The 27500-nt window shown below is 46.8% G+C and overlaps 1 protein-coding gene across 1 annotated transcript in view; it reads right to left on the bottom strand.

Annotated features, from left to right (window-relative positions):
- Nucleotides 1–592: 592 nt before the first annotated feature.
- Nucleotides 593–27500, bottom strand: part of GABBR2 (gamma-aminobutyric acid type B receptor subunit 2) — a 422753-nt gene continuing 395845 nt past the window's right edge. The window contains exons 14-19 of the mRNA XM_003820625.6: nucleotides 23649–23759; nucleotides 18660–18884; nucleotides 15767–15949; nucleotides 11750–11879; nucleotides 6282–6399; nucleotides 593–3246 (exon numbers count right to left, since the gene is read on the bottom strand). Coding sequence (XP_003820673.4) covers nucleotides 3081–3246; nucleotides 6282–6399; nucleotides 11750–11879; nucleotides 15767–15949; nucleotides 18660–18884; nucleotides 23649–23759 — 933 coding nt within the window. The 3' untranslated portion in view covers nucleotides 593–3080. The remainder of the gene's footprint in view (nucleotides 3247–6281; nucleotides 6400–11749; nucleotides 11880–15766; nucleotides 15950–18659; nucleotides 18885–23648; nucleotides 23760–27500) is intronic.

Below are 27500 nucleotides of genomic sequence, written 5' to 3'. Positions count from 1 at the left end.
TGAACAACTGAGCAGGTGAGGAGGGCCCAGAGTGCCTTCAAACCTCCTGAAAACAGCTGGCAGAAACCCTGGGAAGTGCTCTGATTGGCTGGTCCTGGATAATGAGCATATTCCTGAACCAATCACTGTGTCCGGGGGTGGGAGCAAGGATGGTGGGAGCAAGATTCCCTTCCAATAGGTCCCCTTCCTTACCCCAAAATCAAGGCTGTGCTTTCAGAGGAGCGCAGGAAGGGACCGCTAACCAGGTACTCAGACACCATCAGAACTCAGCTGTTGGTCCTGATTGTCTCTCTGTTGGCTCCATTTTTTTTTTCTGTTTCATGGCAGACTAAATTTCTCTACATGGAGGAATCCTGAGGAAGTGATTTACCGGCCCAGCCTAGGTCAAATTCCCACCCTCGAATTAATCAGCTGTGGCCAGAAGTTGGGGTCACCTGGTAACAGGGCTGCTTTGCCGCTGTCAGCAGGAGGCTGGGATGGGCAGTTTATGAAGGAAGGGACAATGCTGAGCAGGCAACCCCAGAATTGTCCCCTGAGTTTCTAAGCGGAGGAATATGGCCCGATCTGACCTGCATTTTGGGATGAGTAGGCATTAAAGACGACAGGTTTTTTCCTTTTATTCATAAAAACAAATTTGCAACAATTTATTAAAAATCGATACCATGCAGTAGGGGTACGAGAAATTCCTCATTTACATTTGATTCTGGCAGTTCCAGTCTAATTTAAAGCGTTTTGTGCACTAACATCATTGGAAAATGCCTTCAGGCCGAAGCCTCTTCAGAAATGGACGGTGTGTTTGCTGCATATAAAAGAACAGAACCATTAAGTAGCTAGAGTCACTTCTGTGGGTCTTGTTATTTGCGAGGAAATTAAAAAAAAATGGGTGAACCTACAGTATCAGTAAGACAGAGAATGTACTTCGTGAGTTAACCTAGAAGACAGCGCACGCTCAGGAGTCACAAAGGGTTACAGACGCACAGGCTCACCTCCGACAGTCCAATACTTTTGTTTGTTTTCCTGCTATGCTGGAATAATATTTCTACAGGTATTTTGTGTGTGTGTGTGTGTGTGTATACATTATGTACAATTAATTGTCTCTTTCCCTTTGAAAAATTAATGTGGTCCTTTAAATTAAATTTGGTTTTGGTGAAATCAAGAAAGCAAGTAAATACTGGTAATACACAGTGAGTGACAACACCGATTTTTAGTGCCTAAACAGAGAATGACTTCAACTTGACCTGTGATGTGTTAACATTTTTTTTTCCCTAAAAGCTACAGTACCTCCATAACCTCTCTTTGGGGAAGGGGAGCAGAAAGCTATGCTACGTGAAATAGGGTGCTTTGAAATGTTGGCATTGGTAAGATTCCTGTGGGCCCTTTTGTCAAAGCCTGGTGGAGAAAACGGTTTATTCCTGACTGCAGTGGTTCTGGGAAGAGATTATTGCCTGCCTGTTGAAGCTGCCAATAGGTTTCTTTAGGGAGTGAGCGAGCTGCTCAGTGGTGCAGACATCCTGGACATTGTCATTCAGGCCTTTCTTGAGCAAAGAATGAACCTGTCTAGGAATGTCAGAAAAGTCATTGGGAGCCTCCCTCCAGCCCGGATGTTCTGGGTAGAGGGCTGTGCTGGAAGCTTCTCTGGGCCACACCCCCGGCTGTAGGGAGGGCTGAAGGTCAGAGTCATACTCATACCTCACGGATCAGGGCGGCTTCACTGTTTGGTACAAAGCTTTCCTGGACAAGATCAAGTTTCAATCCTCAGAGTGACCTTGTGAGGTAGGCAGGACAGGTGTTAGTTCAACCCCAAGTTACAGAGGGGAAACTGAGGCTCAGAGAGACACTAGTGACCTGATCAAAGTCACGTAGGGAGTGGGCAGGGGACTGAGGACTTGAACCCAGGTCTGTCTGACTCCCAGGCCAGTGCTCTTAGGGGCTCAATTTAAAGGGAAGAATGATCTTATGAATAAGAATCAATCTGCTGACTGATCACCCCAGTGATCCCAAGGGGAGAGCTCACTGGCTTGTCTGGATGGAAGGCTGCCTTCTGGAAGCCAAGGGAAGCCCTCAGCCAGCAACTCTCTCCCCTATGTCTACGGGGATGTCTTTTAGCAGAATGCCTCCAATTCACTTTGGTCAGAAACAAAGTTAGTGGGGAAAAAAAAAAATCCCAGCCAGCCCTTGGGCCCTGATGAGAGAGGTTAAAGTGCACAATCTTTCTTTATCGTGTTTGCTGGGAACAGACGTTCCATGATTAGCTTGGGTGGTCCCCCTGGTTACTGGGAGCATCCGATAGGAACACAAGGACATGGCCAACATAGTGGGTGCATGACAGACTGTCGGTGAATGCTGCAGAGCATGTCTGCAGTGACGTGCCCTAAATCCCCACGGTCCCAGGAATGGGTGTTGTTGTGTTAACGTGTGGCATTTACCAGAGTAACAAACATCTCATTGGGTGACACAGGTCCCATGTGGAGCATGTAAGTCAGCCTGCTCCAGTGCTGCAGCCCTCGGCCTGCCTGCTCCAGGGCTGTGCCTGTCTGCGCTCCTGCAGACTCCCTGTTCCAGGAAGGCTGGGGTCAGCTGGCCTGGCAGCTGGGGGCCTGGTGGCCCTTCCCACCTCCTCCCCCAGAGTGGAGAAGGGCTAGCCTGAGGGGTCACAGCCAGTGATGTGTGTGCAGAGGCAGTTTCTTCAGAAGCCCCTTGCCTCTTCCCAAGGCTGCTTGAGCCACTCCGTGACTTCCAGCTGGAGTTCTAGTGCCTCTCTCCTTGTCTAGTTTTTTTTTGTTTTTTTTTTGCAAGTTTGATATCCCAGCGCCTCCTTGTTTGCAGATGTTAAGGAAGAAGTCCCATTTCCGTTCCTCTTCTTTGTGAAGAAATAAGGACTTCACAAATAAGGCTCGAGGTCAGGTGGCAAGTCTCCCCCTGCCCCGTCCTGTCCACCTGAGTGCCATCCGAGTGGTCCTGAGAGGCCAGCCATGGTGCCCAGCTTCTCTGCAGCCAGAGCCAACAGTGTTTCTGCAGCAGACCCCTCTGCCCAGTGTGGTTCTGTCACGGGGGAGGCCCCGGGCCCAGGCCTCCCACCCTTACAGGCCCGAGACCATGACTCGGAAGGAGGGTGGCACATGTCTGTGGCGGGGGCTGGCGGTGGGGCTGACGCAGGGGCTGACACAGCTGGCGTCCACGCCTCCGATGGATGGGAGGTAGGCGTGGTGGAGGATGGGGAGCTGGAGGGACAGCCGACGCTGGATGCTGAAGAGAAGGAGAGGGAGGAGTGTTAGTGAAGGCTAGCTGGGGGCTTACCAGAAAGTTCCTTGGACTTGCTTTGGCTAAAAAAACTGATGACAGGAGCATATTTTTCTCTGAATCCAAGATCTGTCCATCCAATCATCTAACCATTCAGCAATCCAGCAGGTATTTAATGAGGGCCCATATGTACCAGCTACTGCCCTGGGAATGACCAGGGAGACTTGAATAAACAAGGGAGATGAATTTTCTCGAGCTTTGGGCCAGGATTTGGTGGTTATTATAAATGCCCTAGCAGAAAAGATGCTCCTTGACTTACGATGGGGATACATTCCCATAAACCCATTGTAAGTTGAAAATATCGTAAGTTGAAAAATGCATTTAATCCACCTAACCTACCAAACATCCTAGCTGAGCCTCGCCTACCTTAAATGTGCTCAGAACACTTACAGTTGGGCCATATCATCTAACACAAGGCCTATTTTATAAAAAAGTGTTAAATATCTCGTGCAATTTACTGAATACTGTACTGAATGTGTATCACTTTCACACCATTGTAAAGTTGAAAAATGGTAAGTTGGGGACTGTCTGTATTACTAAGGACAAAGCTTTGCCTTTCTATCAGGGCTTTGCTGCAAACCAGATAGTTCGCATTCTCTACTCTTGCAAACCTCCACAGGGCTTTCAGTTCCATCCCTGAAAGACTTCTCGCCTGCTCCATCCTTCCTCTCTCCCGTCTGCCTCTGCTTTGCCCAGGGCCGCATCTCTTCTTGCTGGGCCAATTGCCACAGGCTCTTCCAGCTTCTTTGGTAACTAGTGTTATCTTTCCAACACTAGGAAGCCAAGGAAGGGAAAAAAAGGGACACTGATGTGATATTTGGGGCCCCCTAAGTTCCATCTTTGGATCAGAATTTTCCAGGTGAATCTTCCATCCTTTCCACCTGTAAGCCCTGCCCTCTGGCAGCCAGTTTCCCTGGAAACCCTGCTCCTGGGTGCTCTTCTGCTGTTTCCCTGTCTGGAAGACTCTTTCTCTGCTTCCTCACATGATGAACTGTGTTTCCTTCAAGATCCAGTTTAAATATCACCTTGTTTGTGCTCACTCTCTGCTAAGAGAACCCTTCCTCTGCTAAGCAGAACCCTAGGTAAATACTCAGAAATGAAGCCAGAAAAAGCTGGAGGCAAGATGGAGCTGGGTGTGGGTTAGCACGTGATGGAGGAGCAGCAAGGGAAAAGGGAGCTGCCCTCTGACTCCCTTCTCATTGCCACACCCTTCTGGTCTTAATGACTGTCATGTCACTTTGTTGAAAAGGCTGCTTGCGGCAAATGTGCCCAGGTGACTGCTCCTCTGCTTGGCTCAGCTGCATTCTTGCACAGTTCTCCATGGGTGCAACTTTCACACCGCATTCCTTGAGAGAAGGGACTAAGTTCTTATGCCTTCTTGTGTTCCCAGTGCCTGGCCACTCACGTGCAAAAAAGCGAAAAACAAAAACCCCAGAGCTTAACAGACACCCAATAGGCAAAAGAAATACTGCTATTCCCATTATAAAGAAGAGGGAAGAGTACAGAGTTCAGGTAACTTCCCCACGGAAACAAAACCAGAACTGGGGAAGTTGGAATTCTTGCTGCTTCTGTTCAACCACATTGTTTTGTGGTGGAGGCGAATCAACTCATGGGGGCAGCCTTATCCCAACTGGGTGTGCCCTTGGGGTTCATTTAGGTCACTGGTGGGTTCTGAGATAGATGGGTACAGACGAAGTGCTGCCCACACTTTCCAGAAAGACTCCTCCCAAGAGACACCTCACAGGTGTGCATGGAACTACAGTGTTGGAGATCTCATTCTGAAGTTAAAGTTGGACCTGTATAATGTCAGCTGAAGTCTGTGTCTTAAGGCAAGATCATGCTGGCAAGAAGTCCAGGACAAAAAGGGAAGAATAAACTGTGACCTGGGAAAAGGGTGTCCTGTCCAAGCACCCAGGGCAGGGCTATCTGCCTAGGCAAGGTGGGTCCTGTGGTTGTCAGAGCATTCTTCTGTCTGTTAGGATCCTGCTCACCTTTCATTCATTCAACAAATGCTTGTCAAGAACCTATTCACTGGCAGAACCTGTGTTCGGTGCAGGGGACACATGAAGGACTCATACCTTACTCTCAAGGTGCTTACACTCTACTGGAGGCAACTGCTAGGCAAACTGCTGACAAATTCCATGTAACTCTCACTCACTGTCCTGGACTGTAAGCTGGCCAGGCCTTGGAGCTAGTTGGGTTGACAGGCTATTAGCTCTAATACTAAAGAGCCCCAAATGATGCTGCAATTGGTGATTTGGCTGCTTTTGCTGGTTCCTCATTGCTTGTCACTTCCAGAGGCCAAGTTTCAAAGTTTGTATTTCCAACTTCTGCTTCCAATGTGCTATAAGATGGGAAGGCCTAAAATTGCCTGTGGGAACAAAGCTAACAGAGATGTTCAGGTCTTTGCTTTGATGTCACCATCTCATTGAGTCTTCTCTGACCACCCTATTTAAAATGACACTCCCTGACCCCCTTCTGTGCTTTTCCTCCAAAGCTCCTATTGTTTGACATGCCACGTCTTGCTTTTTTATTAAGCTATCAGCCTCCTAGATAGAATGGAAGCTCTATGAAGATAGGAATTTTAGTCCGTTTTCTTCACCGCTGTAACCCTAGCACCTATGCCTGACATACAGGAGGTCTCAGTAAACTGTTAAGTAAATGCATTTAGCAAGGTTAAATTTTACACATAACAAAGGCAGCGTGTTGTGGTAGAGAACATGGGATTTGATGTTGGACAGATGTGAGTTCAAGTCCTACTTCCTGCATGTAGCAATTGAGTGACCTTTGGCAAGTCACCTCCCCTTTTTGAATATTAGTTTTTCATCTGTAAAAAGAGCACTGTAATTGGACTGCATCATGGGATGGCTGTGGAAAGCAAATAAAATAATGGATGTGAAAACATCGTGCAAATTGCAAACTCTTGTGCAGGAGTGACGTATTTATTCTTCAGTTATAATTCTCAAGGAGAAGGTACTTACTGTTCTGGAGAGTTTATATCTTCTATAGGATCTTTGCATGTTCGAGAGGGCTCTGTTGTGTTCCACTGTAGCTGGGGATTTTGATCGAGGTGATTTTTTAAAATGGCCTTTCCTCCATCTGAATGCAAAACAACAATACCACAACATGTTCGGTTAACTTAGTTTTTAAAAATCAACAATGCAACTTTTTGTAGGATGATGCCCCAAGAGACAGAATGCAAAAGAGCCCATTATCCCTCTGTGTTCTCTAAGCTGAGGTCTGTGTAGTGGCTCTCCCGGGACCAAGGCGGTGAGCTGAGAAGCCTCCAGCAGTCAGGGATGGAAGCAATGTGCTGGGGATGTGTGTGGCATGCCCCACGCTCTCCTTTCCAAGAACAAAAAGGGGAAAATCAAGTCGACTAATGTAGGAAACATAACTAATGTTATGTAGGAAACATAACTTAGAAACAAGAGGTTCTAACATTCTTTTTCACAGGCACATAGGGATGTAAGACAAAGAAAAAACCTCCAAGGTATATTTTTCATAGAGCAGCAAAGATTGCAAAGAAAAAGAATAGTCAGTAAACTGCTGGTGGGAGAATAAATGGACATAATCTTACTGGGGCACTGCTGATCTGTGTCAAACACCATAAAAGGACCTATTTTTTACCCGGAATTTCCACTTCTCGAAATTATCCTAAGGAAATAATTAAGGATCTGTGCAAAGATATATACAAGATGTTCAACCTCGGCATCTTTTTTTTTTTTTTCTGTCACTCAGATCGTGCCACCAGTGGCATTATCTTGGCTCACTGCAACTTCCACCTCCCAGGTTCAAGCAATTTTCCTGTGTCAGCTCCAAGCAGCTAGGACTACAGGCACATGCCACCATGCCCAGCTAATTTTTTGTATTTGTAGTAGAGATGGGGTTTCACCATATTGGTCAGGGTGGTCTCGAACTCCTGACCTCAGGTGATCCACCTGCCTTAGTCTCCCAAAGTGCTAGGATTACAGGTGTGAGCCGCTGCACCCAGCCACAACCTCAGCATCATTTATGATATTAAAATGCTGGAACTCATCTGAATTTGGTAATAATGGATTAGTTACAGAAGTTATAGGACCTCCATTCAAAATAATATTGTGTAGCCACAAAATATGTGATTCAAATTCTCTCAACTCTCTCTGTGCTTCAGGACCATACAAGGAGATTTAAAGAAATATAAAAATCAGGTTCCCACCCGAGATTTGGATTCATGTGGTCTGGAGGGGTCTTTGTTTTTGCTCCAGTGGGCAACCTTATATGTATGTCATTTTGCACCTACGTGTGTACAGTTGATCCTCATTATTCATGAATTTTGTATTTGCGAACTCTTCTTCTGACTAAAATTTATTTGTAATCCCCAAATCAATATTTCAATGCTTTTGTGGTCATTTGCTGACATGCACGGTGTGGGAAAATGTGAGTTGCATGATGCACGTGTTCCCAGCTGAGGTTGAGCAAGGTGATGCACTGCCTTAGCGCTTAGCTTTTATATTGTAAATAAGTATCTTCCTGAAGGTTATTTAGTGACATGTTTTTCACATTTTGTGCTGTGTGTTGGTGAGTTTGCTGTTTAAAATGGCCCCCAAGCACAGCGCTGAAGTGCTGGCTAGTGTCCCTAAGCACAAGAGGGCTGTGATGTGCCTTATGGAGAGAAAATACATGAGTTAGATAAGCTTCCATCAGGCATGAGCTATAGTGCTGTTGGCTGTGAGTGCAATGCTAATTAAACCATATATATTAAATAAGATGTCTTTTTTTTTTGAGACGGAGTCTCACTCTGTCTCCAGGAGGAGTGCCGTGGTGCCATCTTGGGCTCACTGCAACCTCCGCCTCCCAGGTTCATGTGATTCTCCTGCCTCAGCCTCCCAAGTAGCTGGGACTACAGGCACGTGCTACCATGCCCGGCTAATTTTTGTATTTTCAGTGGAGACAGGGTTTCACCATGTTGGCCAGGATGGTCTCGATCTCTTGACCTCGTGATCCGCCCACTTTGGCCTCCCAAAGTGCTGGGATTACAGGCTTGAGCCACTGCGCTCAGCCTAAATAAGATGTCTTTAAAGAGAAACATGCATACAACAAAATTATATATTGATTGGTGGACAAAAATGTCAGCTTGTGATGTCAGCCTGTGAGAGACTCCCAGGAACTAATCCTGTATAGGAGCAATGGTTCAGTATTCACAATCCACTGTTGATGGAGGCTTTACAGAAAGAACATAACTACCGCTACTGTGAATCAGCAGAATCGACTGTATATCCATACTGCTATGGTCTGAATGTGTCCCCCCAAATTCATGTGTTGAAACTGAATGACCAATGTGATAGTGTAAGAGGTGGGGCCTTTAGGAGGTAATTAAGTCGTGAAGGCGGAGCCCGCATGGATGAGGTTAGGGCCCTTACAAAAGGGCTTGAGAAAGTGGGTTTGCCCCTTCCACTCCTTCTGCCACATGAAGATGCAGAGTTCCTCCCCTCCAGAGGATGCAGCAATCCAGGTGCCATCTCAGAAGTGGAGGCTGGACCCTCCTCAGACACTGAACCTACTGGCACCTTGATTTAGGACTCCCCAGCCTCCAGAACTGTAAGAAATACATTTCTGTTGTTTATAAATTACCAAGTCTGCAGTATTGTGTTACAGCAGCACAAACAGACTAAGGCATGGAGAACAAATCCCAAAAGTGGGATTGCTGGGTCTGAATGATTTCTGTTTCAACCAGCAGCATTTGAGAATGCCTCTCTTATAACCTGTTTCCTGGCACTCTGAGCAGCTTTTTGATCTCTGATCTTTGCCAGTCTTTGAGGCAAAAATGGTATCTCATTGCAGATTTAATTTGCATTCCTTTAATAAGGAATGAGATTGATCATCTTTTCATAAGTGTAAGAACAATTTCCAGTTCCTTTTATGAGAACTCTCTTTTGCTCATTTTTCTTTTGAGATGTTGGTCTTTTTCTTACTAATTGGTATATAATTATACATACTTTTTGTATTGTTACATATCATTTCTCCTTATAGGTAAGGGCATAAGCTTGTTATCTGAGTTAATTTTTGGCTTTGTTTGATTTTTTGACTGTACTTATCATGGCTTTCGCATTATGAAAGAAATTCTTTTTGTACCTAAATTTATCAACCTTTCCTTTTGTGATTTCTGTTTTGCATCAAACTGAGACAGGTCCTCCACTCTCTGAGATTATTTTTTAAAAATTTTACTTTGGTTTCTTCTAGTACTTTCATGTTTTCATTTTTTATATTGAAATATTTTATTCATGGGAATTAATTTTTGTGTAGGTGTGAGTTTAGGATCTACCTTATTCTCCTCCAGATGCCTACCCATTTATCCCAATGAAATTTATTGAATAATTCATTTTTCCCACAAATTTAAAATGCCCACTTTTACCAGATACAAAAGTTATTAGAAGTAATTTTTATTCTTGTAATTTCCTTGTTACCTCAATTTAAACGTTTTTGCAATAACCATGTTATATAATATTAATTATAGAATATTGCTACTGTAATAAGACCACTTATTACTTATATAATCAGAATAAAAGGCCAGGCATGGTGGCTTATGCCTGTAATCCCAGTACTTTGGGAGGCTGAGGTGGGTGGATCACCTGAGGTCAGGAGTTCGAGACCAGCCTGGCCAACATGGTGAAACCCCGTCTCTACTAAAAGTACACAAAAATTAGCTGGGTGCAGTGGCAGGCACCTGTAATCCCAGCTACTCAGGAGGCTGAGGCAGAAGAATTGCTTGAACTTGGGAGGTGGAGGTTGCAGTGAGCCGAGATCGTGCCATTGCACTCCAGCCTGGGCAACAAGAGCAAAACCCCGTCTCAAAAAAATAAAAAATAAATAAATAAAATAAAGATTTTTCATTGATTTAAAATAATATTATAACAAATTGATGAATACATGCTAATGGAAAAATCCAAGCCATAGAGAAATACAAAAAAGGTAATGTGGCCAGGCGTGGTGGCTCATGCCTATAATCCCAGCACTTTGGGAGGCTGAGGCAGGCGAATCACTTGAGGTCAGGAGTTCCAGACCAGCCTGGCCAACATGGTGAAACCCTGTCTCTACTAAAAAAAAAAAAAAAAAAAATTAGCTGGGTGTGGTGGTGGGCACCTGTAATCCCAGCTACTAAGGAGGCTGAGGTAGGAGAATTGCTTGAACAATTCTCCAGTGAGAATTCTCCAGTGAGAAGGTTGCAGTGAGCTGGGATCATGCCACTGCACTCCAGCCTGGGTGACAGAGTGAGACTCCATCTTAAAAAAAAAAAAAAAAAAAAGTAATGTAAAATAGTCCCTTCTCACTCACTTTCCACAATACCATTTCTTTTCACACGAGTGAATACTGTTAGCAATTTGGTGTTTGTTTTTCTAAACCTTTTAAAAAATGCATTCACACACACGTGTATGCATTTGTGTGTCCCATAATCATAATGTTGGCTTTCATCTTGCTTTTTTCACCTGGAGATCTTTCCATATCTGCACAAGTAGACCCACCTCACTTTTTAATAGCTATAAAATGTGCCATGTTTTGCTATATCTTAATTAATGAAACCACCGCCAAATAATGAACATTTAAGTTAACTGCAGTTTTTCTCACCTACAGACAGCACTGTGATGAACATCTCTGTGTTCATCTCTGCACACCTGGGAGTATTTGCAAGGGGCAGGTTCCTGCTAGTAGAACTGCCAGGTCAAGAGGTTTAACATGGAGCATTTAGACAGTGCTAGACTGACTTCTAATGCATTGCAGGAGAATGCTCATTTCCAAATACTCTTACCAACTCTGGTAGCCTTTAAAATTTTTTTTTCCAAAAGGTAGGCAAAAATGGTTTGTGTTTTTTTTTTTTTTATTTTTGTAGAGATGGGGTCTTGCTATGCTGTCCAGGCTGATCTCAAATTCCTGGACTCAAAGCGATTCTCTAGCCTTGGCCTCCCAAAAAACTGGGATTACAGGCATGAGCCATTGCACCTGGCAGGTTTGTGTTATTGTAGCTTGCAATTCCCAAGTGGGTGGTGAGATTAAGCATTCTATCATAACTAACTGACCATTCTTTTCTTGCACATTGATGAGGTGTGTTTGAAACTGTGAAATATCGTTCAGAGAAGAAAGGGTAAACTATTCACTAAGAACAAAAGGGAAAATAAAATGTGCCTGCCCCCAGTCAGGACACTGGGAATGCTGGCCCCAATGTGTAGGTGTGGAACTGGAAGCCGAGGGATGAGAAATCGAAGACCCAGGCCCAGGCAGGGTGGGGCTCAAAGCAGACACTGAACTGTGGTCAGCAGACAGAGGTTCCAGATGCTCCAGCTCTGTGTGTGTGACTTCATACCAGTCCTGTGCCCTGTCTGAGCCTCAGTTTCTTCATCTAAAAAATGGAAGATGAACAGCTGGTGTTTGAAACCAAGGTCCCTACCACATTCTGGGGCCCCGGCTCTCTTACCTGTGCTCTCAGTGAAGTTTCCCAGGTTGAGGATGTCATTGAGCTCTTGGTAGTGGTTCTGTTTAATGTAGGTGGTCTTTTCTGGTGTGTCCTGCAGCTGCATGGTGACCTCTTCCAAGTCTTTATCCAGCTAGAAGACAAAGGTTCCAGTTGAGTCAGGTCCCTGGCCCAGCCCTGGCAGCTAGGCCACTAGGGCCAAAAGGTAGCTCACAGGGCTGGGCCTTTACCTGTATTCAGGAGTACCCTGAGAATCAGAGGGGTTACTGCATTTTGGTGAGGAGATGCAGAAGGATCCTGGCAGCTCTTTGTTCAAGGAGAAGCTATGATAAGAGGGACCTGGGCTTTGCAATTATGTGTTCAGTGTAGGCTTGGGCCTTGATGAAGCAGACAAGTAAGCCCAGGGAGGAAGAGCAGGGAGAGCATAAGAGCTCAGGCTCTGGACAGGCCTTATGCAAACCCAAGGCTGCCCCTTACTTGCAGTGATGTTCTTCTGGCTTGTGAGAACCCAGTCTCAATTTCTTTTTCTGTAGAATGGGGTAATAATAGTACCTACCTCAGGGGGAGGTTGTGCAGATCAAACAAGATAATACATGGAAAGTTTAGCCCAGTGTCTGAAACATAATAAGGGCAACTTGCTACTATAATAATATTACTATTATTACAGGGTCTCACTCTGTCACCCAGATTAGAGTGCAGTGGTGCAATTATAGCTTACTGCAACCTTGACCTCCTAGGCTCAAGCGATCCTCCCGTCTCACCCTCCTGAGTAGCTGGGACTACACGTGCATGCTACCATGTCTGGCTAATTTTTTTTTTTTTGGTAGAGATGGGGTCTCTCTATGTTCCTCAGGCTGGTCTTGAACTCCTGAGCTCAAGCAATCCTCCCACTTTGGCCTCCCAAAGTGCTGGGTTTACAGGCATGAACTACTGTGCCTGGCCTTATAATTACTATTACTGATACTTAATAGGACCCACAGTGGAGGACAGACATGCAGGGCTCGCGAGCTCTGAGCCTCACACTATCATGGAGACTCTGACCTGCAGGGTCTCACTCAGAGGAGTTAATCAGGATGGGTCCCAGTCATCCCCACGTTTTTATTTTTAGAGACAAGTCTTCTCTATGTTGCCCAGGCCGGTCTCGAACTCCTGGGCTCGAGCGATCCTCCCACTTTGTCCTCCCAAAGCGTTGGGATTACAGGTGTGAGCCACAGCACCTGGCCCATTCCCAGGTTATACAAAAATCAGGTGCAAGTCCTGGGGGCAATTCAGCCCCAGAGAAGCCTGGGCAATATGAGTGTCGGTAGTTGTTGGGGGTGGTAGTCGGGATGGGTGTTGAACATCTGTGATATTACCATATCTGTATAATAGAATGGCTTTCATCCATGATTCCTGGCTGCTATATCTCTTGTAAGAGTCTTTTGTTATAATGTTGGGGCATTTTAGGCCTCAGGAGCAGGCCTCATGAAACAGAATCACTCTCTCTGACCTTCTCCTGTCCTTTCTCACCTGCTCAAGGCAGGACTGTAATCTGATGTAGGTCAAAAGACCTTTATCACAGAGAGAGAGTCTTGCCCCATACCCTGGAGGAAGGAATGCTACAGAGAGGCCAAGAAAATTCTGAACAGAAAGGCCTTGCTGGGTTTAGATCATGCGTTTTTGTCCAATCACATTTCTACACAGTTGTCAATCATGCCTCGTGTAATGAAGCCTCCATAAAAACTCAAAAGAACAGGGTATGAAGAGCTTCTGGGTAGCTGAACACGTGAAGGTTCCTGGAGCATGGGGCCCAGGGAGGCAGGGAAGCTCCACACCCCTTCACCCGTCCTCGCTCTGTGCATCTCTTCATTCATGTCCTTGGTAATAAGCTGGTAAATGTGTTTCCCTGGGTTCCGTGAGCCCCTCTAGCAAATTAATTCAACCCAAAGCAGGATCCTGGGAGTCCCAACTTGAAGCTGGTTGGTCAGAAGTTCCTAGAGGCCTGACTTATGACTGGTATCTGAGGGTAGGGTGGGGGTCAGGGGGAGCCTTGGGGACTGAGCCCTCAACCTGTGGGATCTGAAGCTATCTCTAGATATGTAGCATTGGATTTGAACTGGAGGCACCCAGCGGGTGCCTGCTGCTCGTTGGTGGGGAAAACCCCACACACATTTGGTCACAGAAGTCTTCTGTGTTGACTGTTGTGTTGGTGCAAGAGCACAGGAAAAACATGGTTAGAGGATTTTTCCAAACAGCATCCTGCTGTAGTATAAGGGAGGAGACCTGATAAACTATCAGATGCTGTTCTGATGTCAGGAACACAGCCATGAAATTGTTTAATACGTTTTCATGTGGAGGAGGAGGGAAAGAGATACTCTTTTCTATGTGACTTAAATGGCAGGAGTAGGATCAAAGGGTGGGGACAACAGGAGGCCAGATTGTGATTCATTTCTGGGAAAAATAACACACCATTTTAGAGTTTTAAATAGTGGCTTGGGTTTCCTAATGTGAGTGAACTCTTCATTGCTGAAGTGTGCAAGTAGAAGTGAAATGCAGTGACATGGTCGTACTCATCATGAGAGGTCTGATATTGAAACAGAGCCTGTAATGGGCTTTGGGGGACAGAAACCCTTCTTAGTTTGCTCTGGCAGCTGATGGTGGGTTGCCTCATCCTAAAGCAGTCATCTTTAGGTGCACAGACAACTGTATGGTGGCTCTCTGTGGCAGAATTCTGTGAGCCCCCCAAAGGGCTGCCAGATCTAGCAAATAAAAATCCAGAATGTCCAGTCAAATTTGAGTTTCAGATAATGAGTTCTTTTTTAGTATAAGTATATTCAAGTATTACTTGGGCTATACTTTTACTGAAAATATGATTGGTTGTTGATCTGAAGTCTGAATTTAACTGGGCATCCCATATCTAATCTGGCAACCCTATGTCTCACTTCTTCCTTGCAGCTGTCCAGCTAGAGACGACGTTTCCCAGCCTCTTCTCTCACTAGGTGTGCTCATGTCAGTTTTTGCTGATGTGACTAGGGTAGAACCAAAATATGCACAATTTTTGGTGTTACTGCTTAAAAGGCAATCCCTCACGTGGACTTTCTATCTCTTCCCCTCCTGACACTGTGAACAGGACACGCTGTCCACCCAGCTCTCCCGCTATGAATGAAGAGAACACCCTGGAGAGTGGGGAAAACCAGAGGGCAGGAACCAAGCCCAGCAATGACCTTGGGGAGCAGAGCTGCCCCACCTGGGCCCTCTCTTTTCACGGCCATTAGGTAAAAGGGAAATAAACATATTTTCTCTGGGCCACTTTATTTTGGGGCCTTGTTTAGCCAGCATTGTAACCAATGTACTTTCCTTGGTCCCTTTCCTGTCCCCCTCCCTAATCAGAATTCCTCTATTAAAGCAACACACAGCCTGCAGAGCACGGGTTCAGGCATACCTCCAACCCAAAGGGAGGGGTAGAGGAGGGGAGGTAATTTGTTTTCCCTTCCCTCGTCTACAAGCCAAGCCTGGTTTGGGCACAAGGCAATCTGGCTATGGTCTCTCTGGAATATTCAAGAACCAGTTGAGAACCCTCAGGACAAAGGCGAGGTCTGCTGCAGCACTCTCTCTTGAAAAGTTTCTTTTCACGTTCTCTTCTCTTGTACATCACACAGATGTGGTGGTTGCTGGGTTGTGCTGGGAGAGTGAAAAACTGAGAGGGAGAGAGACACAGATAAAGAGACACTGACGTAGGAAGCTATGATAATCCGGAAGCTCACAAATCTCCCTGAGTTCCTTTCTGTCTGGGGATGGCTTGAATCAGGTGTTGCTGGCCTCCAAGAGCCTGGGTGAGGTGGGCAATAAGCTCGTGTTGGATTCTGACAAATGCCTCTATGTGGTTTATGTCACCCCTGGCTCTCGCAGCTGCAACTGCAGCTGATGAGACTGCACGGTCATGCTGTAGGGATGGTCTAGAGGAGCCTGAGAGTCCCTGCACAGGGTTAGAGGGGCTTCAGTGGCAGACAGGGCCCAGCTACCAGATGCAGAGGGAGGTACCTCTGTGATCTTCATTCGCAGGCGATGGTTTTCTGACTGTAGGCCCTCCAGGCGGGATGTGCTGGCTTGGTTCACACTGGTGACCGAGGTGGACGTTTTAGAATCTTCTTTCTTCTGATTCTGAGTGAACTGGAATCGCCTGTTCTGCGTTGCTGCATCTGGGTTTGTTCTCAGGGTGATGAGCTGAAAGGACAAAGGTTGGGGCGGGGTTGAAGAGAGAGCCTTGAGTCCTTCCTCCCATCCCACATGACAGACTCTCCCAGCAGATCCTGCTCTGGAGGCGACAAGAGGCCCCAGGAAAGTCACAGGCTGGGAGTCAGGAGACCTAGGCTCAGGCCAGACTCTGCTACTCGCTTGTGTGTGACCTGGGGCAGGCCCCTTCCCCTCACCAAGCCTCCATGTCCTTCCTGGTCACTAAGAGTCTAGTCTCCTGACCCTGATGCCACCTGCATCCCAACCAGGGCCCCCGAGGCCTCACTCCAGCTGCCTAGCACGCTGCCTTAGGCCTTGCTCCTTGTGGAAAAAATAAGCCCCGAGGGCAACAGTTGTGACAACAAAGCGACAGAGGAGAGCGAAGGCCTCTGTTAAACCATTGATGAGTTCTGGAAGCAGGCTAGTAACAAGCTCTGTCACTGACAAAAGCTTGTTTTTTAGCAGCTTAAAACAACACATGGTTATTATCTCACAGTTTCCGTGAGTCAGGGGTCTGGGCATTGCTTAGCTACATCCAAAACATTTTGTATAGAAAACAAAAAGTTGCCACTTGACCCTTACCCACTTATTCTAGAAACATCTCCGGTCGAAGCAGGCTCTGGGCTCAGCTCTGGAAAGCAGGAGCTGAGTGACCCATGGCCCCTGCCCATTGGGACTTCATGGTCCAGAGGCGTGGGATGGGGATGAAGGAAGGACTCAATCTTCACCAGGCCAGCGGGTATCAGGGACAGCCTACCACAGTGCCATGGCCTGCTGGGCTTTGAGGGCGGTCTGGAGGGATGGTGGGGGGAAGGGAACTCCAAGGGAAGAACTGGCGACTGGCAATGCAGGGAGGCCTGGGGGAAATGGAAGGGGAAGGGCAGGCTGGGTGGTGGACAGGGTTCTCTGGGGAGACTAGAGGAGACCCAAGGGTCCTGAGAGCCAGCCCAACATCAGAAACCTGATCCTAGAGCCAGGAGGACAATGGGGAGCTATTGGGCATGACAGAGCAGAGTGCCGCAATTGAAGCTTGGCTTAGAGAATCATCTGGCCTCTTTTACACGATGGAAAGAATGTCAGAGTGCAGGCAGAGAAGTCACGGTGTTGCCCTTTAGTCTGGGCAGGTGTGGATGACTAAGGTGTGTCCACCAGAGGTATTCCAGTGCAGAGCTCACAGTGCCTGGGGGCTGACTGCATGCCCAGGAGGATGGAGGCACCATGGGTAGCCTGTTTGCTGAAATGGACCCAGATGATCTTTCCTCTCCCCTGCTCTGAGGCAGATGCCTCCCACTTGGGTCAGTAACCCCTCCCAGCTTTGCAACTCTGTGTCCTGTTCTTTCCTTTTTTGGAGGGGTGGGTAAAGGGTCTTACTCTGTCACCAAGGCTAGAGTGCAATGGCACAATCTTAGCTCACCACAACCTCTGCTCCTCCAGGCTCAAGTGATCTTCCTACTTCAGCCTCCTGAGTAGCCGGGACTACAGGTGTGTACCACCACACCTGGCTTTTTTTTTTGTATTTTTAGTAGAGACGGGGTGTCACCATGTTGCTCAGGCTGGTCTTGAACTCCTAGCCTCAAGTGATCCTCCTTCCTTGGTCTCCCAAAGTGCTGGGATTACAGGCACGAGCCACCATGCCTGGCCACCTTCCTTTACTTTTGAGACTCACTTAGGTCAGGCTTCCCTTGACACAGATCACCCTACTGCAGGGACTCCTAAGAAGAAAGGCCTCTGGCTCACCCACCCATTGCAAGGTAGGATGATGTTCGAAAAATTTCTCTTCAAGGTGGTCCTGAAGGTCAGCCCTTCAAATAAATGGAACACATAAGTGGCTACTAAAAACAGTTATTTTTTTGGACCCAACAATACTACTTCTGTGATTCCACATTAAAGGAATGATTGGAAAAAAGGAAACTGTTATGCAGAAAAAATGTTCATTTCTAAAATCCAATGCTCACCAATATAAGATCAAGTGGGCAAGTAAATTAAGGAAATTCCCTCAATGACAGTTATGAATGTGGGAAAACACAAAGGACAAAACATTAAGCAAAGAACAAAATGTGTGCTATAGTTATGGCCATATCTTAAAAAGTATCACCATAGGCTGGGCGAGGTGGCTCATGCCTGTAATCTCAGCACTTTGGGAGGCCAAGGCCGGAGGATCGCTTGAGCCCAGGAGTCCAAGACCAGCTTGGGCAACATAGGGAGACCCCGTCTCTATAAAAAATTTAAAAATTAGCCAGGCGTGGTGGTGCAAGCCTGTAGTCCCAGCTACTTGGAAGGTTGAGGCAGGAGAATTGCTTGATTCCGGGAGGTTGAGGTTGCAGTGAGCCAAGATCGCATCACTGCACTCCAGCCTGGGTGGCAGAGTGAGGGGAAAAAAAAAAAAAAAAAAAAAAAAAGCATCATCTCCTAGCCATTAAGAAAAGGGCTGGAAGGAAACACATCAAAAACATTAACAGTAAAGAACACCCCAACAAAACATGACCAGTGATGATTTTTGGGTGGTGGGACTATGGGAAATTTCTGAAAAACCTGGCCTTTACTACTCTGCATTTTCTGAATTTTCTATAATGTGAATTGTCTTCATCATAAAAAAAAAAAAAAGGAATGGGTAAACCTTTTAGAGAATGGAGAAAAGCCAGCAATGCCCCTGTGCTGGAGTCAGAGGGCAGAGGCCAGGTGGTGGGGCCAGCGCCTGTACCTTCGGCACGAATACCAGGCAGAGGGTGATGGTGCTGCAGAAGATGATGACCAGAGCCACGATGCAGAACTGCACATTGGGCTGATCCCGGGTCAGGAAGGAGACAGCGGCCCCGATGATGCACATGATCCCCACGTTGTAGACACTCATCCCGATGTACTTGCTGTCGTTGAGTGCGGGGATGCTGACGTTGCGGGTCTCCCAAGCTAAGAAACAACCGAACAACTGAAATGGTGAACAGAAAGGGGAGAGATGATCGTTACCAAGGGGTGGCACACACAGGCTGCTCTGAGAAGCTGTGGAGTGGAGGGTTACTCAGGAGGTGGGCTGCAGGGAGGGAGGGTCGGGGGCCTTGCTGTCAGCCAGGTTTTCTGGATGTCACCATCTGTCTCCACTTGTGGCCCTGCTGAGTTGAGTCCTGCTGAGCAAATGCAGACTGGGGATGTGACAGCTGTCCAGTTCTCCTGCACCCCTATGACTGGTTCATGCACAGACCTGCCCAAGGCTACAGTGGAAGGGAACTTCAGATAAGATCTCAGCTTTCTCCCTCACTCTCTAGGGAATACTAAGATCCAGAAGGGTGAAGAGGTCTGCCCAAGGCCGCACAGCAATATGGTAGCAAAAATGGGCTGTGTTTTTAGAAATTCACTCCAGTCTTTTTTCTATTAAACTAAGCAGATCCCTTGTGTCTGAGACTTCTATTGTCCCCAAGCACACATAGACACCCAGAATAGCGACTACATTTTTCAGCTGCCCTAGAGGCTAGGCGTGGCATATTGCTAGCTTCTGGACAATGCCTGTAAATAGAAGTGGTGTGCACATGTTCTGGGAAGTGTCTTTAAAGGGAAGAGGTGTTGCTTTTCCTCCTTCCTAACAGCTGGAGTGGAATGTGATGGGTGGAGCTTCAGCATCCGTCTTAGATCACAAGGCTATGATGTGGAACCTGTGTAATGATGATGTGGGGGCTGCAAGATGCAAGGAACTGAGATTCTGGGAGCCTTACCCCAGCCCTAGACTGCTTACCTCTGGACTAGGTTTACCTGAGAGGAACATTTCCTGTCTCTTCAACCATTATTATTTTGGGTTTTTCTGTGACTTGCAGCTCTACTCCTAACCAATAGATGTCTTGACAGAAATGGACAGGGTAGAGGCCAACTATGATCTGAAGCAGGGTGTCGAGGGTTTAACCCTTATGGGTGGTCTAAGGGGAGGGCGGGCTGCAGGGACAGCGCAGGTGGGTGTAGGGCAGAATGGTGGTGTGGTGGGCAGGAGGAAGAGCCAAGATGGCTGACTGGTACAGGGACCTCTGCTTTAGTGCAGCCCCTCCAAGAGGCCTTCTCACAAAGGCCCCTCTTCCCTTCGGCTTCAGCAGGGCAGCTTCAGGCGTCTGACAGCTGCATGAACCATTTAACATCACACTGAGGACGTGTGTTTAGAGATTTGATGGCAGCATAACGCTGTGTGGTAGAAGCAGGGCTGGACGCAAGGCCAGGGGATATGGAATCTGCTCTGCTATCTGTTGGCTGGGTGACCTGGGCAAGTCACTTCACCCCTCAGGACCTTACTTTCAACGTCTGTGGACTGGGAATAATAATAATAATATCTATGTCACAGGGTTTGTGTGTGGATGAAATGGGAGGATGGATGTCAAAGCACTCTGTAGACTGAAATGTTCTGTACCAAGGTAAATTCAAAGCTATTTGTAATTGATCTTATTTTATACAAGCATGATTGTTTTCCTCTCCCTTGTCCTTTATCCTTTCTCTAAATGTGTTATCTCACAGCCTGATTTATTCCTTTTAAAAAATTCCTTTTAAAATGAGGAACCAGGCTAGGCATGGTGGCTCACACCTGTAATCCCAGCACTTTGGGAGGCCAAGGCAGGTGGATTATCTGAGGTCACGAGTTTGAGACCAGCCTGGGCAAGGTGGCAAAACCCCAACTCTACTAAAAATATAAAAATTAGCTGGGCATGGTGGTGCATGCCCGCAATTTTAGCTACTTGGGAGGCTGAGGCAGGAGAATCGCTTGAACCCAGGAGGCGGAGGTTGCAGTGAGCAGAGATCCTATCAATCAGCCATGCTACCGATGGGCCACCAAGCCACTGTGAAGGTCTCCACAATAAATGTGGGCTACTCTGGGGACCTGGTGGTTGGCTGTAAATCTCTAAAGAGTGTGAGGAGGAAACACAAAGTAACTTGTTCTTAGGCCCTCAAAAAGTAGAATGAGGGTTCATGGGCACAAGTTACACTGAGGAAGATTTCTGCTGAGGATTAGGAAGAACTTTCTAGAAAAGCACTCCATCTGTGGGTTGAATGGTGACTCTAAAAGATATGTCCATATCTTAATTCCTGGAAACCGTGAATGTGACCTTATTTGGAAAAAGGGTATTTGCAGATATAATGAAGGATCTTGAGATCATCCTGGATTATCTGGAAGGACCCCAAATCCAATGATAAGTGTCCTTATAAGGGACACACAAAGGAGACCCTTGGGGAGAAGAAGAGAAGGCCATGTGGAGACGGAGGCAGAAACTAGAGTCATGCGGTCACAAGCCAAGGCATGCCTGGAACCATCAGGTGCCGGAAGAGGCAAGGACGGATTCTCTCCTGGAGCCTTCAGAGGGACCACAGGTGTCTGGATTTTGGACCTCTGGCCTCCACAACTAGGAAAGAATACATTTCTGTTTGTTTTGTAAGCCACTGTTTTGTGGTAATTTGTTATGACAGCCAAAGGAAACGAACACATCATCCATGAATGGCACAGGCTCCTTTGAAGAGGGCGAGCGCCCCATCACTGGAGGTATAGAAGCAGTTAGTCAGTGAATGCTTTGGGGGATGCTCAGGGTGGGCTGGGGATTGGGGCCAAAACATCTGGCAGTGGGGTGGACCCAAAGGGCTGTGTGTGCTTCTCCCAGCCTTGAGATTCTGTGGCTCTAAAATAGAAGGATTAGGGGGATGGCAGTGGGATTTTAGTCATAAACCTTAAGGGCCAGGAGGCTGGGGACAGTTCTTTGCATGTTCTAAATGGTGAAGCATTTGTGCTATTAAATATAGCTTTTGTTGACATGAGCTGGCTGAAGCTGTTAGCTTCACGGGAAGACATACAGTCATTTCTCATCTCCAACCACTTTGGAAGTAGGTGGGAGAAGATAATGAATGATCAAAACATTACAAATAAATCCAGTTTAAAGATGTCAATATGATTCATCGTAATCTATTTTCACGGAATGAGTCTCTAATCTATTTTCACGGAATGAGTCTCAGAATCAAGGAACATTAAGGATGGAAGGATCACGGAGACAGTCTAGCTTCTCTCTATTCAACCAGGGTCAGGGAGGCACAGGTCATTGACATGACATGCTTTTCCATGACAGGGAGCTTGTCCTTCTTAGGGGCTCCATGGCATCTATGGACAGGGCTGCCTGTTATAAGAATCCATCTTTACATGGAGATGGAGTCTGCCTTCCAGCAACTTTGCTTGGGGCTGACGGTTCTGCCCTCAGGTCTGTGCCACCCATTGCTGAGAGCTCTTCCAAGTTTCTGGTGACTATGAGTGTGTCCTTGTCCAAACCCAGGACCTTTGGCCAGTCCTCAAGTTCCTATTTCTATATTGGGTACCTCCTGTGGACACCCCCAGGGTCATTACCTTGTGCTCAGATTGCAGCCCAGTGGTCCTGTTGCTTGCATGGGAGCTCAAAAGACTTCTATGGAAAACCATAAAAGGGTGTCAACTGGTATGAAGTGGGGACCAATCTTTGTCTAGGGTCCTCTTACATGCCTTTCTGGCATGGCCTCTCAAAGGACACAGGATCAATCACTAACACTTCAGTGATGCAGCAGCAGGTAAGAATGCATTTGAGCAGCACCAGAGATTCCAGTTTATTTGACTTTTGGAGAGGGCTTCATTTTTGGCCTCTAAGTGGGGTCACACAGGGGTGAATGGTGACTTAACCTCCCTGTGGAAAGATCTGAGGAGGGCGCAGTGACCAGCTTTCTGTCACTAGACGGCTTTAAGTGGAAGCATGGTTTATATAGGATATAGGAGAGAAGATTCAAGGATCAACCTGGGCTGAAATATGGTGGAGCTGACCTTTCAAGTTCTTCCTAATGTTGGAATTTCACAACGTGGGCTTGGTATGTGATCTTTGATTTTTTTTTTTGAGACGGAGTTTCGCTCTTGTTGCCCAGGCTGGAGTGCAATGGCCTGATCTCGGCCCACCGCAACCTCTGTCTCCCGGGTTCAAGCGATTCTCCTGCCTCAGCCTCCAAAGTAATTGGGATTACACGCGCCCACAACCACACCCAGCTAATTTTGTATTTTTAGTAGAGATGGGGTTTTGCCATGTTGGTCAGGCTGGTCTCGAACTCCTGACCTCAGGTGACCCACCCACCTCGGCCTCTCAAAGTGCTGGCATTGCAAGCATGAGCCACAGCACCTAGCATGATCTTTGATTTTAAAAGATGAGTAAAGTGGAAAGAGTGCTGGGTTTGCAGTTTGGAGGTTACTACGCAGCTTTTGGCAAATCATTTAACCTCTCTGAGGCTTACCCTCCTCATCTATTAAATGGAGATGATCCTGCCCACCTCCCATGGACTTGAGAGGGTCCGCTGAAATGCCGGACGTGAACATGCACTGGATGTCGGCAGACTGCTCTTCCTGGGAGTAGTGCAGTGACAGCTGTAAGGCACAGCCACAAGTTTTTGGGTTACTCTCTGGTTAAGATCTTGACTCTGCCACTTACTAGCCAGATGACCTTGGGCAAGACACCAAGCCTCAGTGTCATCAGTGAAATGAGGATGTTATTTGTACCTATCTCATAGGGTTGCTGCAGGAACTGAGATAGCATGTGGCAGGCACTGAGTCCACAGAGAGTAACTGCTTAGTCATGGAGGCTCTGTTTATTTTTACATTGATGGAGGCCCCTGGGAGACAGAGGCCCAACAAAGAAGTGTCCCCCCTCAACACTGTCTCCTGCTCTGCACCTACCATGAGAAGTCCCTTGTAGGCATAGACGATGCCAAGCCAGATGGTCATATGGGTGTTCTCACAGTGCTCCAGGAGAGGGCGGATGGAGATATCCCGTCCTGCTGGGTCCGGCTGTGCAAAGAGAAAACAGAGACTCAGGGATGGCACAGGACACTCTTCCAGCAACTGGGTCCTTATCTGAGAGCCCTTTTCCCTCCTGTGAGCCATAGCCAATGCCACTGTTCAGCAGGCCATTTGGACCCCATCTCTGTGTTCCTAAGGTGTGGAGCCCAGGCCTCAACTAGCGTTGACTGCCTTCTGTTTGTTGGTAGCAATTCAACCCTGCACTCCAGTTCTCTGCATAATTCATGCCTCTCCAATTTGAGTCAGAGCTCCTGAGGGTAGGAACTGGGTCACTTCTTTGCCCCTAGGATCTAACACAAAACCTGGCCCAATGCAGGTACCGCTAATATTTGTTGTGAGAATGAGGTATAAAGTTAGGTCAGGAGGTCTTCAGGTATCTCTGGGGTTACCTCTGTGCAACTGGAGATATAGGATATACTGGCCTGCCCAAGCCTGGGGCCTGCCAAACCCTTCTGAGGAGACCCTCTTGCCCACAGCCCCACTGCTGGAGCAGTGATGGCAGCCAGGTTGTGTACCACATGACTCATCCTTGGCCAGAGCTGACTGGACAAAGAATGGGCACCTGACCCCAGGCAGCCAATTCAGAGGCTTGTCAGATACCTATGAGGTTTCCTCCTACAAAGTGCTCTGCCTAATGAGGGTTGAGGGAGAGGATCCTTCCTGAGCACATTCTCTCTGGCAGGAACTTGAATTGGGAAACTCTGGGAGATAATTGGCCAGATGGTGGCAACAAGACAAAAAGACACCCAGGGAATGAAACCACATCTACTGTACATTTATTTTTTTCTGAACCATTTGAGAGTAAATTGCAGATATCCTGACCCTTCACCCCTGAATATCCTAGCATATATTTCCTAAGAACAAGGGATTCCCTTGCACAATCACATACACTTACTAAATTCAGAAAATTTAACACTGATACAGTGTATTATCTAATATACTAGCCATTTTCAAATTTTGCCAATTGGCTTAATAACGTCCTTTAAAGCAACTGTGGATTTTCCAATGCAGGATCCAATCCAGCATCATTATTGCACTTACGTGTCTTTGGTTTCCTTTAATCTCAAACAATTCTTCAGCCTACTTTGGTCTTTCATGTCATTGTTTCTGAAAAATCTAGTTCAGTTATTTTGTAGAAGTCCCTCAATTTGGATTAGCCTGAATGTTTTATATTCAGATTTTATGTATTCTTGTCAGGAATCCTACATAAGTAAGAGTCACATCAGGGGGACGCGTTGGCACTCTGTGATCACTTGGTTGACATGATTTCTGTCAGACATCCATTTCAAAGGTATCATTTCCCCATTTGTAATTAATAAATAATCTGTGGGAGCTACTTTGAGACTGTGTAAGTATCCTGTTCACCCACAAACGTTCACGCAGTGGTTTCAGCAACCATTGATAATTCTTACCTGAGTCATTTATTACTTTGGTAGCTGCAAAATGGTGATTTTCTAACTCTACCATTCTATTTAAACACTTGGCATTCTACTGCAAAGAAGAGCTTTCCTTTCCTCCCATTTATTTATGTATATCAGTATGTTCCTTTTTTTTGAGACAGAGTCTCTGTCACCCAGGCTGGAGTGCAATGTCGTGATCTCCGCTCACTGCAACTTCTGCCTCCTGGGTTCAAGCAATTCTCATGTCTCAGCCTCTTGAGTAGCTGGGATTATAGGCGCCCGCCACCATGTCTGGCTAATTTTTGTATTTTTATTAGAGATGGGGTTTCGCCATGTTGGCCAGGCTGGTCTTGAGCTGCCGACCTTAGGTGATCTGCCCGTCTCCGCCTCCCAAAATGCTGGGATTACAGGAATGGGCCACCATGCCTGGCCTAGTATGTTCCTTTTTAATTCAATGTCTTATAATCCTTTGCTATCTTATTCATGTTGATGCTTAAATTTTTCCAGATTTGGCCAGTGGAAAACAACTTCATGCTGCCTTCTATGTTTTTTCCACACATCACCATAATTTTTGTGAGCACTTTCTTACTTCTTGGCACAACGATTCCAGCACTCCTTGAACTTTTCTTGCTCCCAGCCTTGCAATCAACCATTTCTCCAAGGAGTCCTTGTTCTTTTTAGTGGAGAATGGTGTTTAGAAACCAAGATGTAGGCACTTGATGGTCTCACTGTTCCTAAGTTGTCACTACTTCTAAGCTCTTTTAAAAATAAATCTGTCTGTCTGTCTAGATAAGATCCAACACTGCCGAGTTCTTGCTTGCCTTCCCCATTCCATATTTTCATCACTCTTCTCCAACAGTGGAATCCCTGCCTTCGAACAACATCAAAATATTTAATTTGTCCAGTCCTACATTAGACACTAAATAGTTGCAAAATTGATACATCCATACAACTGTCAAGCACAAACTTACTAAGTAAAGTTGAAGATTCCTTTGCAATCTGTTTGCCACTGGGAGCATATCACCAAATAACTGTGTTCAGGATGTTATATTCTGATGGAGTTGTGCTGTTGAGGCCCAGGGTAAAGCCACACTCCTGAGGGTAAGGCATGGGCATCCCTAGGGTCAATCACTAGGAGTACTTTGATGGGACCCAGGGGTAGAAGGCAGGTCTTAGACAGGTAGCGTTTAGAAACTAGTTTTTTGGTCTTGCTCTCCAGGTGTGACCTTTGAAGCAGGCAATGACCTGGGCTTCTGTGAGCTGGGGGAAAGATGGTGCTCCCACGTGGAAGCAGGAGGAGCTAGGAGGGGTGGGACCTGGGGGTTCAGGCCATTTTTTGACCAGATCATCCTGCTGTGTGTTCTCTCAGGCTTGATTTGCCTTTTGCTGTCCCAAGCCACAGAAAGCCTTAGCTCAACCTCTTTGGGTCCATGTGCATTGAGTCCACACTTGGGCTGGAGTGCTAGAGGGGATAATGTGGTTTCCTGAAGGCTCTGCAGTGAGAAACACCCCGGAGGGAGGTGATCTCCAGAAACTAAAGTCAGAGTGGCCAGGGGTAGAGATTTCCCCTCCACTGCTACCCACCCAGGAGCTGGGCTGCATTTTATTAAGGGCAATGGGGGTTTCCTGACATCCTTTCATTGTTTAATTAAGGTGACAGAACTGGCTTGGTCCCAAGGTCAACTGACTTAGTGGCAGAATCTGGGTTTCTCCAATGTGTGACAATCAAGCCAACATCAGAATGCAGTAGCACGGACCCATTCCAGTTATGCATGAATGGCAAACCCATTAACGGTGATCCTGTCTTTTCCTCTACAATGAACAGCAGTAATTTATGATGGAATCTTAGATTCTCGGTGTGGAGAAAATTAGTTGTGTCATACAGCATTGCTCAATGGGATGAAGTGCTCTTCACAGGAAACTGACAAGGCTTGCCTGGCTTACACACTGCAGTGGCAGGGAGCCCCTCCCTCCTGCCCCCGGTGAGGTAGTACACAGTGCTTTCACGGAGCCACAGCCTTCTCCTTCTGGACCTCCACTCACTGGGGCTCATCTCTCCCCTGGGGTTCCCCAGAATAATTCCAAGCTCTCTCTTTGAGTCTGCACACCTTCCACAGGAGGGAAGATCTACAGAGAGGGGACACACCACTGTGCCTTCCTCCACTAGGCCACCTTGTCAGGCAACCTGCTGGAGTTTACCACTGCTCTACAGATTTACCACTCCTACAGGCTTTGAATGGAGCTCAGTACTCCAGGCAGTGCTGAGCAAGTCAGCTTGACCTCTTTCTCTGGATCTCTTCCACCAGTGATTCATGTGTTCCTTCAGGTT

This window comes from Pan paniscus, chromosome 11 (genome assembly GCF_029289425.2).
Source record: "Pan paniscus chromosome 11, NHGRI_mPanPan1-v2.0_pri, whole genome shotgun sequence".
Classification (NCBI taxonomy): Eukaryota; Metazoa; Chordata; class Mammalia; order Primates; family Hominidae; genus Pan; species Pan paniscus.
This window is presented reverse-complemented; position numbering and strand designations above follow the sequence as displayed.